The sequence below is a fragment of the Panthera uncia genome, chromosome B4, assembly GCF_023721935.1.
Source record: "Panthera uncia isolate 11264 chromosome B4, Puncia_PCG_1.0, whole genome shotgun sequence".
NCBI classification, from domain to species: Eukaryota; Metazoa; Chordata; class Mammalia; order Carnivora; family Felidae; genus Panthera; species Panthera uncia.
The window spans coordinates 73,713,914-73,728,072 of NC_064809.1; the positions used below are offsets into that span (position 1 = coordinate 73,713,914).

Sequence of the window (14,159 nt, forward strand, 5' to 3'; positions counted from 1 at the left end):
GCTCTCTCTCTCTCTCTCAAAATAAACATTAAAAAAAAAAAAAAAAAAAGTGAGGGGCGCCTGGGTGGCGCAGTCGGTTAAGCATCCGACTTCAGCCAGGTCACGATCTCGCGGTCCGTGAGTTCGAGCCCCACGTCAGGCTCTGGGCTGATGGCTCGGAGCCTGGAGCCTGTTTCCGATTCTGTGTCTCCCTCTCTCTCTGCCCCTCCCCCGTTCATGCTCTGTCTCTCTCTGTCCCAAAAATAAATAAAAAACGTTGAAAAAAAAATTAAAAAAAAAAAAAAAAGTGTCATTAGTTCCAAGGTGGAGAAACCCTGCCCTAGGGCTAAGGAGATCTTCATAAGCTTATTGGACTTGGGTAAGGTTTGGGTCAGGTAGTGCTTTGGGGGGAAAGGAGATCCTTGTTGGAAATGCCAAGGAACAGCAGAGCCAGTCACTCTGTAACCCACAGAAAGGGCCGCAGGATAGCTCCTTCCTCGGTATCAAAGACCAAACAAAGGGGAACATAGAAAGAAACAAAGAAAACGGAGCCAGCTTCTTTATATGTGTTATATTTTTCATTAATAAATAGGTTTTCTTCTTTAAACACAGAACATATAACAGATTGAAACACTCCCCCCTCCCCCCAATTCCAAAGACAAGAGTCTATAAAACAAATGCCAGCTGTACTGCCCTAAGGGCAGAAAAAGTCTGGTGACCCCCACCCAGCCCTGCCCCCTGCAGCACCACCACCCCCACACTGCAAGAGAAGGGGGTCTGGGGCTTCTCCCTTGGACCCTGGGGACTTAGGTGAGAAGCATATGAATGTATGATGTCACCTCTCCATGAGGCATGGGCTATGCAAAGATGAGGTTTCCTTCTCATTGGCTCTGACCAGCTCCTGCCCTTCTCATTTCAGTTATGAAGCACCTGGGCTCAGCTCCCAAGGGAGCTGCCTCTTGGCTTCCCCGCTCCACTCCTCTGCGGCCTCCTCAGAGGGGACGGGAAGGGCTCAGGGACCCCTCCCATCCCCTGGCCCGCATGGAAGCGCTGTGGAAGAGGCATGATGCTGAAGGTGAGGCTCCTATAGGCTCCCAAGCTCATGAGGCCAGCATGCCCCCCACACCCCCACACCTTTCCTTCCTCTGGAGCGGGGGACACTGGGGCAGCCGCCCCCACCACAACCTAGTGCCTGGCTTGGGGTGTGATGGTTCTTTCTCAGTGTCAGGTCCTCAAGCCGGGCCTGGCTCTTTCCTCGTCCCATTCCTGTCTCCTTCCAAGCCCTCACCGTGGCTGTCTGAAAAACTCGTGTCCAGTGTCCTAAATTGTCCCGTCCTCCCTCTCCCCGTGCCTCTGCAACCCAAGGGAGGAAGTGGGAGGTTGCCTCCCCTCTCCAACCCCCACTTCACATAATGGAACAGCTTTTGGCCTTTTCCTTCTTGAAGGTAGAAGAGATGAGTTCGGAACGACTGGGGAGGTGAAGCAGTCGCTTGGAGAGGCTTCGGACAGGGCTCTTGGGGGGCACTGGGCTGGGCTTGTTCAGACACACCATGGACGCTGTCCGGAAGATGCTGTGGATACTCTTTTCTGAGGTAAAAGCCGAGCCTTCCAGGTAGATTTCTGCACCCAGCTGCTTGGCTATTGCACAGCCCTGCAGAGGGGGTGAGGTCATGAATGCAATCGTCCAAAATGGCTCTGAAACCCTGCCTTCTGTGCTTAGTGGTACTCCCCAGGGCTACTCCGAATGGGACCCAACAGCCAGTCTCCCATCACCACCCTCTGCTGATTATTTTCCACAGGTACCTGTAACACTTTTAAAACCATATGGATACCAGACCAAGTAAATCTTGCAGTAGCGCCTAGGCATTGATATGTTTTTTTTAAATATATATATATTTTTTAACGTTTTATTTATTTTTGAGACAGGGAGAGACAGAGCATGAACAGGGGAGGGTCAGAGAGAGGGAGACACAGAATCTGAAACAGGCTCCAGGCTCTGAGCTGTCAGCACAGAGCCCGACGCGGGGCTCGAACTCACGGACCTCGAGATCATGACCTGAGCCGAAGTCGGCCGCTTAACCGACTGAGCCACCCAGGCATCCCGGCATTGATATTTTTAAGAGCTCCCCAGATGATTCTAATGTGAACCACTGGTTTGAAAGAAATGGTCCTGTGCTCCCATGTGCAAAAGAAATTATCCAGGGGCGACTGGGAGGCTCAGTCAGTTAAGTCTCCGACTCTCGATCTTTGCTCAGGTCATGATTTCATGGCTCATGAGATCAAGCCCTGTTTCGGGCTCTGTGCAGAGCCTGCTTGCGATTCTCTCTCTCTCTTTCTCTCTCTCTCTCTCTCCCTCTGTCCCTACCCTCCTCTCTCTCTCTCTCTCTCAAAATAAATAAAATAAACTTAGAAAAGAAAATATCCAGGAATATCATTAAAAACGCAATTTCTTCTTTTTTAAGATTTTTTTTTTTAAGTAATCTCTACACCCAACGTGGGGCTTGAACCCACAACCTTGAGATCAAGAGGCGCGTGCTGGGGTGCCTGGGTGGCTCAGTCGGTTAAGCGTCCGACTTCAGCTCAGGTCATGATCTCGCAGTTTGTGAGTTCGAGCCCCGTGTCGGGCTCTGTGCTGACAGCTCGGAGCCTGGCGCCTGCTTCGGATTCTGTGTCTCCTTCTTCCTCTGCCCCTCCCCCACTTGTGCTCTGTCTCCCTCTGTCTATCAAAAATAAATAAAATACAAAAAAAAAAGAGTCGAATGCTCCACTGACCGAGCCAGGCAGGTGCTCCCAAAACACAGTTTCTATATCTTTCTCCCAGAGTGACTCTATAGGTATGGAGTCGGGAATTCTAACAGGCACCTCTAGTGATTCTAATGTAGGTGGTCAACAAAAAAAAATCTGAGAAATACTAGTACACACAGGAATGACTCATCTGCCAACCTATAGCATAAATCGGGGTAAGTAGTTACCTGCCACCTCTATTTAGGTGACTGATCTGCTGATTACAGATGGCCCCCCAGGATACCAATCTCCCTTGCCGCAGAGAGAGTTTGAGCAAGGGCTATATTTCAAGTCCTTCGCCTATAGCTTTCTCCACCCCACCTTTAACACATGCGTGCTCATAGACACACACACACACACACACACACACACACACCTGCTCGTAGGAGATAGGTGCCTGTTTCTGGTGGGACAGCTCCATCAGCGTGCTCAGGTCTGTTCGCAGGTCTGTCTTGCAGCCAATAAGCAAAACGCGGGTGCTAGGACAATAGTCCAGGATTTCTGTCCTCCACTGAAGAGCCATGTAAGAAGGGAAGGGGGAAGGAGGAAGGAAGAGTCAGTGGCTAACCTGCAGAAACCCAGTTGGCAACATCACACACACCATCCAGCTTATCGGCAGCCCAGCCCTCCCTGAGTCACAGCATCACCAATGCACTAATTACATCATCTTCCTGTGAGGCCTTTGGGGCCACAGGAGTGCTGACCCAAGAGCCTGTCCCCTCATTCAACAGCCCGGTTCACAGGGGCAGAATCTCCTCCCACTTTCTGCCAAGCATCTGGGGCCTGGATCTGGCCCCTCAACCCAGTCAAAGAGCTTCATGAGACCAGAAAGCCAGGAGGGATCGGGAGGAAACCAACCAGTCTCTTCCCAAGAAAAGGAAATAATCCCAAAGTATCCTGGGAAGTAGTCCCACAGGGTATTCTGAGACGCTTCGGTATGGGCAGACTCTGCCACCCAAACCAGGTGTTTCCTACCAGCATTTCTGCTCACACCTGCCTGCCTTGCCCAGTCCCACTGGGCCTGGGATCAAGGTCTATAGACGCTGCCTCCAAAAGACCCCACCTCCAACCCTCAAACCCTATCACTGAAAGGTTCTGACTCTCAGTCCCTCACCTCCTGAGTCTTTAATACCACCCTCCCTTGCTGGGCCCTTGGCAGAGCAGTATAGGATATGGCAAAGCCAGGAGGCAGAGTGGGGAGAGATCTGGGTTCCAGTCCCAGAGCTGTAGCAAATGGTTATGGTTTCGGGAAAATCTCTTCCTTCCCTGGCCTCAGTTTCTTCCTGCTCCAGAAGAGGGGATTGGACAACGAGGTCCCCAAGATTCTTTCTTGTTCTCAAGCTGAGTTAGAGATTGCAGTTATCCAGACTTACCTTCTTGAGTGCACTATCCACTGTCTCCGGTCGGCTGATATCAAAGCATAGTAATACTGCATCTGAGTCGCTATAGCAGAGTGGACGGACGTTGTCATAGTAGGGAGATCCTGGTATGGAGGAGAAAGAGCTGATGGTGACATTTCCCCTTCCTTACAGGCCTAGGCCCACAGAGACCCGGGAATACCATTCTTGGCCCTTAGGTTAGTTCGCCCCACCCATCTCCCAGGGGAACATGCTACAGCCTGGAAGCTTGGGACCTGACCACCTGCCAGAAAGCAGTACAAAAAAAAAAATCATTTCCTTAGCCCTGAAAAGGGGAAAGGGGAAAATAAAAGGGAGGAGGGGTGGGTAGAATAGAATTTGGATCTCCTACAGGGCGCTTAATTTAAGGTCTACCATTTTTCTGAATCCCAGAGGAGGATACTCCCACCCCTGCAGAGACCAGGGCTTGTGTAAGGTCTCTTTTTTAGAGTCTGCCTGCTGCCCTACGTCTGCTCCTTGCTTCTGCTCCAGGGTCTCCCCAAAGGAAAAACAAACCTGCCTGTTACATAACTGGCTGCCCTGCTTCTTTGCCATGGGGTCAGAACTCTAGGAGGCTGGCAGGAGAGGAAGAATATCACGAATTCAGTGCCCTACTCCTCCCTGCAAAAAGCTGCAGCCCCTATCCCCCAAGATCTCAGGGAGGCAGTTTCAAAGATAGTAGCACCAAAGGCTAGGGATTTAGAGGCTCAAGGAAGGGTCCTTCACTGGGAGGGTAGCAGGCAATGCAGACCCAGGTGGTCCAGTATGGGAGAATGCTAGGGGCTCAGCCTGCCCCCCTCCACCCTGGGGAAGGAACAGTAGCAGATTTGGAACTCAGACAATCCGTGCTCAGAATAGCAAGCAGCCCCTCTCCCTGCACCACAATCGCCATGGAAACTGGGGGGAATCCAAGCTGGGGTAGGGGGTTGGTCGTTTAAAAAAAAAAAAAAAAAAGAGTAAAGAGGAGTTGCAATAACTGTGGCCCTTCAGCAATCTGCCCCCATCCCCGGTCTGAGGTGGGGTCTTAGCACCGCAGCACCGAGCAAAGGGAGCACTGCAGCAGTGGGGAAGGGGGAGGGGAGGGGAGGAGGCCTCCATTCTGGCTCCAGGCAACCCCCCTCCCCTAAAACCAGCAAGTGAGTAATGGGAACAGGTTCGACCCTGGCCCCTCGGTTAGGAGGGCCCATCCCACACACCCCTACCGCTTCCTCCTTCTTTGTGGGCACCTAATTTGAAGAAAGGAGTTTGAGGATGACTGATAGCCTGCATCCTTTCTGAAATTGGAGGGTGGGCATGCGACACAGGGAACTGACACCACTTTGCTGACTTGCCATTATCCGGACTGGGATTCAAGAGCTGCATTCCACCGGGGGGGGGGGGCATTTGGGGCAGTGGTAGTAAAAAGAGATGAGCCGCAGTGAAATTCTGTGAAGACTGAGAGGTGGACAGGGGACAGCAGACGAAATCCCATATATCACGTAGCCAAGCTGCATTCTAGTCGGATCCAGCCAGCATAGCACAGTCCACGATAACCAGAACCCTGCCTCCCAATCCCTGGTGCTGCAACGGAGGAAAGCATACCAGGTGGAGGAATTTTTGTCTTGCTCTGTTTTGGGGAGGGGGGGAGGCATGAGGAGATCTCATTTTCTGTTTATCCGTCCCCTACCCCCAATCTTTTCAGACCTCAAAACTGGATCATGGGAACAACAGCTCTTTGAGGAGTAGGATGGCATATTTATTATATGTAACAGGAAAGCCCTAGTGGCTTACACAGTTCCTCTTTAAACTCAGCCTGAATATCCATTTTTGGAGAGTGGATTTTATTTTCTTTCTGTTATTCCTGGCTTTTAGTCCTTAATTAGGACTCTGAGCCCAGTCTATTAAAAAAGAATTGGGGTAAAGGAGATAATGAGCAGGGATCAGAATCAAAGCAAAGGACAGCCTAGCACCAAGGGGTTAGGGTTGGGAGGCTGGAAAAATATTGTTTTCTATATTCCAGAAAGACTGGGCATCTTCAACCTCAGCCCAGTATGGGGGCGGGGGCGGGGGGGGGGGGGACTGTCACAGCCACCCCTCCTCCCTGCCACTATCTACAACCTGACTGTGCCCCATATTAAAGCCATCTCCCCCACCCTCCAAAACATCAATGATGCATCGCTTCATCCCTGAGCCGCAGCAGTATGACAAGTGGAACGGAGCTGCGGCAGGCGGACAGCAGTGACCCAAGATGGAATGCAGGAGAGAAAACTGAGTCAGGAGCAATATTCCCCCAAAGCAGGCTTGTCTCCCGGCCTCAACCACCACTGCCTCCAGCAGCACTGACTCCTGTCTCTCATTTGGCTTTGCTCTGGGGCAGTAAAGGCAGTGTGGGGGGGGGGGGGGCAGGGGGGGGGAGGGGTAGAGAATAGGGAGTGGAAATGGAGAAGCCCTATCTGACAACACCCCAGGTGTAGTCAAGGTTCATTCATCTCGCCATCCCGGCCCTCTGAAGGAAGGAGCTAGACCCAGAGAAGTGGCTTCTGGGGCTCATCCACTCTGCACCCTGGACCAGCCAACCAAGCAATCTTCAGGTCCCCTTCTGTCAGTTTCCTGGCCAGTATCATACATACTCCTTCTCCCCACCAAAGAGGGAAACAATTTCCTAAGAGAGCAGCTGTAGCAGACCAGTGGAGGTGGGAAGGGGGCATTTAGGGTTGGCAGTCTTACCTGAGGTGTCCCAGAGACTGAGCTCCACCCTCTGTTCCTCTGTCTCCAAGCAGGCTGTGTAATTCTCAAACACGGTGGGCACATATGTCTGTGAAAAGAGAGGAACCAGTCACACCCTGGGTGCCCCTACCCTCATAAGCCTCTGATCAGTGCTGGCTACACAAGAAGCCACTCACCCTAGTGAGACACTAAAGTGGCAGGGGATAAGGGGCGGGGAGGGGGGATACCTGGGGCAGGAGGGACCACATGGGTCCGGAAGGAGAGGAGCGTAGAGGCACAGGCACTTTGCTTCATGGAAGAAAGAAAGCTGAATGACTTCCAGCCAGGGACAAGCCCCCCATATCCCACATGGTCAGGGAGGCAGACACAGAGATTTCTCACAGCTCCAGACTTGTCTGTCTCCCAATTTCAGAGACACAAGCCAATTCGAGCTCTGTATCTTCTCCCACAAGCCCCTCGGACCAGCAGGGCAGCCGAAGCCCGCCTGCGGACATGCTCGCAGAACCTTTGAGGATGGGATGAGGAGACCGGCAGGTATTACGTCAAGGAGAAACCCCAGACTCTGAAATGCCTCCAGTTCCCTCTCCTGAGCGAGCCGACTCCAGGTCGAAGGGAGGTAGGAAGGCATCTGATCGGGGCCTGTGGGTGAAGAGGTGAGGAGGGGCCAGCCAGCGCGGCGGCAGAAGTGGAACAGGTCTCAGGGGAAGCTAAGGCAGCGCGGTCCTCCGGCCGGGCGCCTGAGGATGGGGCAGGCTGGGGTGGCGTAAGCGGCGGGCGGCTAGCTCCCCCGGGCAGGTGGGAGCCTGGCCACGGGGAAGACAGGCGGGCAAGGAGAAACGCTGGCCAGCAGGCGGGCAGCTCACCTCGGGATAGCAGTCCTTCGCTAACACCTGTAACATCGCTGTCTTCCCGCACTGCACATCCCCCACCAGAACCAGCTTACATCTGGCCACGACTGGCTGGGGGGGCCGTCTCTCCTTCATGACCGTAGCCTCCGCGGGACTTGGACTCCGATTCAGAGAGGAGAGGGTTGCGCCAGGGGCCTCTCAGCACAAAAACCCGGCCGGCTTCCTCGCCTCTCTCCGAATGGAAACGAGGCCGGCACAGCCACCTTATATCTCCCAGGCTGGGCCAATCGCAAGAGGAGGCGGGCTCTGTCAAGGCCAATCCCTGAGGTGGGATCCCCTCCAGCAGCCAATGGTGGGGAAATCTGAGTCAGTGCCCTCTTCTTCCCTTCCCTTTCCCTTAAAGCTGCACCGTTGCTTCCTCTGCAAGGGGATTCCCACGCTGTTTGCATTTGTATTAGGAAGGGGGAGGGGACGTGAAGCAAAATTAATGGTCTTGAGTGTCCATCAATTAGTGTCAAAAGCAAACTGGCCATGAAGGCAGAAAATGAGGTCAGGCTGGCATTGTCCCAAGAGAAAAGCAGGATCTGCCCCAACTATAGACAGGTGGCACCCGGGGTAGGGGGTGGGACGGTGGCCCCCCCAGATCTCTGACCTCTTTGTTCCATCTAATCCCCGTCCAAACCACTTCTGGCTTCCTCTCCCAGAGGCTCCTGCTATACTTCTTTATCAGCTCCTGCTGTACCCTTTTCAATGCCCAAGTCTAGAATCACCTTCAAATAGATAGATAGATAGATAGATAGGTCTTCTTGTATCATCTGGAAAAAAACCACACAGTTCCTGACCCAGAGATGGACAGAGAGAAAGGAATGAGGGAGCCTGGCAAGTGGGGATGAGAAAGAGGAGGAGACTAAAGCAAACAAAGTCTCTGTCTGTTGGGCCAGATAACCTCTCACCCCATGCCAGGCAGGAGCTGCTTAAGAGTGTTTGTTCTGCCGCCTGGGTTCAGCTTCCTGGATGAATCAGGCACAGGTCCAGTTCTAGGTTGACACTTACTAATGCCGACACGCTGTGTGTCACCTGGTTAAAGTTCAGACTGGAAGACTGGGCCTGGGACTTTGGATCAGCAGGCTGGAGGGCATCCCAAGGTTGTGATGAGCTAATGACTGCCTCTGGGCCCTGCCCCTCGCTAGACAGGACCATGGGGTATGCACAGTTCAAACTGCCCACTGATCATTCAGGAACCAAGATGGCCTAAAGAAGGCCTTCTGGGGATCAGGGTTTGGAGCAAAGCTGATCTTGGGCAAAAATGAGGGCACCCCAGAGTTTATCTTTAGGTCTCTTACCCTTGTCAAGCTCAGCACCTCTGGAGCATGCCTGGATCTTGTTCTGTCTGAGCTTTACCTTCATTGGTGCCCAACCCAGGATTATTTTCCCTGTTCTAAAGGATGTTTAAAAACACTTCCCAGACCCAAAGGGACAGATTTCTAAGAGCAAAATCCCCAGTGCTCACTATGGACAGGGGATGGATGGTATTTTGAGAAGGCAGCCTACCCAGTGTGCCCCTCATCAAATCCTGTGCCATCCAGGCCCAAATTATTTGTCTGAGGGCTCTGGGGCTAAGGCCTGCACTGTCCTCTACCCATCTCCTAGGGCTCCCCCTTCCAGGGGCCAAGGATCACCTAAAGGAATCTCCAGAGTAGTAAGAGTTACCTAGGTGCCACCATAGCCTCCTCTCCCAGGAACTCTGGAATTTTTTCCCTGAGACCTCATGCTCAGCCCTCAGATAATCCGTCTGTAGATTGTGTCCTCTTCTTGCCCTTTTCGGCCACCTGACAGCTTCTCTGAACTGCTCATAAGTACGGTTTGGGAGAGTTCCAGGAACAGCTGTAAGATCCCAGACTGCCTCAACCCGGAGTCCTTTCCCTCAACCTGACCTTTTCTTCCTCTTCCCCACCATCAGGCTCATCTGGACTCAGCTCTGGAGGCCTCCGTGGGGTTCCTATACATCCTCTTAACCCTTAACTTGGTTCCCTCCAATGGTAGTCCCAAAGGCTTTAGCCCTCTCTCTCCATGTTCTCTACCAGCCTCCCCGCTATATACCCTCTCCACCAGCCACTCCAAAGAGCCATTCAGTGTAAGTAAAAACTGTTCCTGCCATGCAAACAGCTTTCTCTGGCTTCTAACAAGATTGCTATTCTTGAGCTCCTCTGAGAGAGAAACTCCGGGAGCTGGCGCTAACACTGATTCTTCCCTGGGTGACTGACTGCATGTCAGGGTATGGCAGCGGAAAGCCTGAGCTGTGAGACCAAGCAGCCGCCATTGTGGTGGATTCTCAAGATGTGTATGAAGATATTTTGTGGGTCACTTGGTTATGAGCTGTGGTGGGAAAAGTGACGTGTGTGTGTGTGTGTGTGTGTGTGTGTGTGTGTGTGTGTTAGGTCAGAAGGCAGCGTGGCAACATGAACAGAGGATGGAGCCAAAGTTCAGCAGGTCTGGGTTTTGGACCCTGCTCTGCCCTTAACAAGCTGTTAGGACATTTGCGTAAGTCACTTCCTCTCTGGGCCCCTGTTTCTTTAAATGTAATGTGAGTGATTTGGACTGGAGAAAGGGTTAGTCTTTCTTCCTTCCTTCCTTCCTTCCTTCCTCCTTCCTTCCTTTCCTTCCTTCCTTCCTTCATCTTTCTTTTTCTTTCTTTCTTCCTTTCTTTCTTTCTTTCTTTCTTTCTTTCTTTCTTTCTTTCTTTCCAGCAGTTAGATTCCTTCCCCTAAGTTTATTTAAACCTCTTCCGAGTGTCTTCATGTAAAAATCCATAGCCAGAGTAATAAACTTACAAGGTGGTTCTTTCCTATCAAGACCAGAAAATTTTAAAACAAGGTTACACTTGAAAACCTTATCCTAACGTGGAAGAAGCCAGGTGCAAAAGACCACATATTGTCTGATTCCATTTGTGTGAAATGTCCAGAATAGATGGACCAAAGAAACAGAAAATAGGTGAGCAGCTGCCTGGGGCTGTCAGGATTGGGGGAATGGGGAGTGAGTGCTAATGGATACAAGGTGGTGATGGGGGTGATGGGGGGTGACATGAGGGGTGATGGGGGTGATGGAGATAATATGAGGAGGTGATTGAGGGTGATATGAGGTGGTGACAGGGGGGGGGGGAGGTGCTAGGGGGTGATATGAAGTAGTGATGGGGGTGATGGGGATGATAGGGGGTGATATGAGGTGGTGATGGGGGGTGATTGAGGGGGTGATGGGGGGTGATGAGTGATACCAGGTGGTGATGGGAGGTGATGGGAGTTGATACGAGGTGGTGATTGGGGGTGATGAAAAGCTTCTAAATTTGATTGGGTGATAGTTGTACAATTCTGCGAATATACTAAAAACCACTGAATTATACGGTTTAAATTGGTGACTTGTATGGTGTTTGAATTATATCTTGATACATCTGTGACTTGAAAAAATAAGGTTATAATTCCAAATCTTATTTATGTAGTCTCCTTTGACTTTTTTTTAAAGCTTTTTTGTGAGTGTGGAAATATTCAAACATGTAAAAAGGGAGAAAGAATAATACAACAAGCCCCTATGCGTCTGTCACTAAACTTCAATAATTATCAACATAATCTTATTTATCTATGCCCTCCATCCACTTCTCCCACTACAACTTCTATACTGGATGATTTCCAAACACATGATATCATGTCATTTAAAAAAATTTTTTTTTACATTTATTTATTTTTGAGAAACAGTGAGACAAAGTGTGAGCGGGGGAGGGGCAGAGAGAGAAGGAGACACAGAATCTGAAGCAGGCTCCAGGCCCTGAGCAAGCGGTCAGCACAGAGCCTGATGTGGGGCTCGAACCCACGAACTGTGAGATCATGACGTGAGCCAAAGTTGGACGCTCAACCGACTGAGCCACCCAGGCGCCCCGACATCATATCATTTAATCCATAGATTTTTTCAGTACTCATCTCTAAAAGGAGTTTGGTTTTTGTTTTTAAAGATTTTGTTTTGGGGGCACCTGGGTGGCTTAGTCCATTAAGCATCTGACTTCAGCTCAGATCATGATCTCACAGTTCATGGGCTCGAGCCCCGTGTCGGGCTCTGTGCTGACAGCTTGGAGCCTGAAGCCTATTTCAGATTCTGTGTCTCCCTCTCTCTCTCTCTGCCCCTCCCCTGCTCATGCTCACTTTCTCTCTCTCTCTCTCTCTCTCTCTCTCTCTCTCAAAAATAAATAAAATATTAAAAAATTTTTTAAGATTGTATTTAAAGGAATCTCTATACCGAACATGGGGCTTGAATCCACAACCCCAAGATCAAGAGTTGCATGCTTCACTGACAAGCCAGCCAGGTGCCCCAGGAGTTTGTTAACATAACCATAATATCATTATCACAACTAAAAATAAATAAATAACTCCTTAATATCATCAAATATCCAGTCAGTGTTAATATTTTCCCAACTATGTAATACATCGGTTTAATCTAAAGCAAGGTCCACATGTTGGACTTGGTTGATATGGCTCTTAAATGTCTTTTATTTCATAGGTTCTACCTCCCTTTTTTTTCTTGAAGTTTATTTGTTGAAGAAACCAAGTTGTGTATTCTATACTGTCTTCCATATTTTGGATTTTGCTGATTGCATCTCCATGGTGTTGTTTACATGTAGTAAGCTTCTTTACAAATTAAATCTCACCCGGAATCCCAAACGCAAAAAAAGATGAAAAACCAAACTGCTCTGGTTGAATCAGAATGAGGGACTTGGAGCGGGGCCTGGGTGGCTCAGTCGGTTAAGCGTCCGGCTTCGGTTCAGGTCATGATCTCACAGTTTGTGGGTTCAAGGCCCACATCAGGCTCTGTGCTGGCAGCTCGGAGCCTGGAGCCAGCTTCAGATTGTGTTTCCCTCTCTGCCCCTCCCCTGCTTGTGCTCTGTCTCTGTCTCTCTCACACAAATAAACATTATAAAAAAAAAAAAAAGAATGAGGGACTTGGAATGGGGCTCAGTCAAGTACCTCCCCTCCTGGGGTACTTCTAAGGAACAAAATACAGGGGACACAGTTTCAAAACCACTAGCCCATGGGGCATCTGGGTGGCTCAATCAGTTGGGGTCCGACTCTTGGTTTTGGCTCAGGTCATGATCTCACGGCTCATGGGTTCAAGCCCCGTGTCAGGCTCTGCACTGACAGAGCCTACTTGTGATTTTCTCTCTCTCGCTCTCAAAATAAATAAACAAACAAACAGACAGACAAACTTTTAATAAAATAAAAAATAAAAATCACTATCCTGTATTCTGTGTGTGTGTGTGTGTGTGTGTGTGTGTATACCACATGTTCAAAGCTCAGGACTGTCTTATCTTTTTTTGGCTCTGATTACTCTGATAAATTCCTTATCTGGGACAGTGACATAATACACAAAGATGTTCCGGGTGATGGCAAATTCAAATTCACTCTGATTCTTACCAGAGGGTATCCAGGCTGTCTTTTTCTGCCCTAGGGATCCTTACAAAGAGCTCCCAGGAACCTGCCACTGGCATCCCCAAGGAGTCTGTAGGACGAGGCCCTTTCTCCCCATCCCTTAACAGGACTCAGGCACCCCGTTCCTTGGTCTAAAGCCACAGTTTCTCATGATCTCAAGGATCTCTGGCCCCAAGCACTTGGGAACTCCTGACCTTTTAACAGGGCATTTTAGCTGGAGCAGCCCCTGGAGTGCTAACCAAGTTTTTAAGACTCAGTGCTTGCCTTCAGAGAACCTACAGCTCTGAGGGGAAACAAGGCAAGAGCCCTCTAGCTCATTAAAACTGAGTGCAATAGGAGGGATGAGGAGGGAGGGATCAGATCTGGTTATGTGACCTGGAAGGTGATAGAAGAGGGTTTCAATTGTGATGTAAGATTAGTGAGGGAAGAATGCAGATGCAGGAAAATGGTAAGCATGCCCAAGGACTGAAGGATCAACCCAATTCACTGGAAGGGTGATTCAGGGTCGGGGGTGGGACATTTTGCCTTGAGGATAATTAGGAAAGGAAATCTGGTGCTAAAATATCATAAAATGCACTTACAACCCCAAATATAGTAGTCTGTAGTTTAAACATTACATAAAGCACACCTACATGTTGTCCTCGATTGTCAACGCCCTCCAGCCAAAGACCACCAACAGTGACAGCTGAGCAAAACTGGGTGTAGGGATTCATTGCAACAAGGAGAACATAGCACCATGGAATGGAACGGTGGGCATCCAGGAAAAGGACATTAGAAAGGACTTAGGATTTGGACTTACATTTGCTGATTTAAGGAGAGGTCAAGGAAGTGGGGGTTTGCTCTGTTGTCAGAAAGCTGGGGAATTCTGTGATTGGGAAACTTCATAAATCTTGTTAGGAGGTAGGAGGAAGCAGCTGGGTGAACAGTGTGATTGGTGAAGAAACAGCAGCCACTCCCACTAGCCGGGATAGGGGGTG

At 50.1% G+C, this 14,159-nt stretch overlaps 1 protein-coding gene across 1 annotated transcript; it reads right to left on the bottom strand.

Moving 5' to 3' along the window:
- Positions 1-610: 610 nt before the first annotated feature.
- Positions 611-7,951, bottom strand: RND1 (Rho family GTPase 1). The gene is made up of 5 exons (XM_049625367.1): positions 7,730-7,951; positions 6,867-6,954; positions 4,137-4,246; positions 3,140-3,274; positions 611-1,630 (listed from the first exon to the last, which is right to left on the bottom strand). The coding sequence occupies exons 1-5, from the start codon at positions 7,847-7,849 to the stop codon at positions 1,385-1,387; spliced, it is 699 nt and encodes a 232-aa protein (XP_049481324.1). The 5' UTR covers positions 7,850-7,951; the 3' UTR covers positions 611-1,384.
- Between the last annotated feature and the right edge of the window lie 6,208 nt (positions 7,952-14,159).

Excerpts from the sequence above, each read along its gene's own strand:
- RND1 (XM_049625367.1), bottom strand. The coding sequence starts at position 7,849 with ATGAAGGAGAGACGGCCCCCCCAGCCAGTCGTGGCCAGATGTAAGCTG. Across the intron at positions 6,955-7,729 it reads CGAAGGACTGCTATCCCGAG|ACATATGTGCCCACCGTGTT; the intron begins GTGAGCTGCCCG and ends CTCTTTTCACAG. Across the intron at positions 4,247-6,866 it reads CAGTCTCTGGGACACCTCAG|GATCTCCCTACTATGACAAC; the intron begins GTAAGACTGCCA and ends CCTCCATACCAG.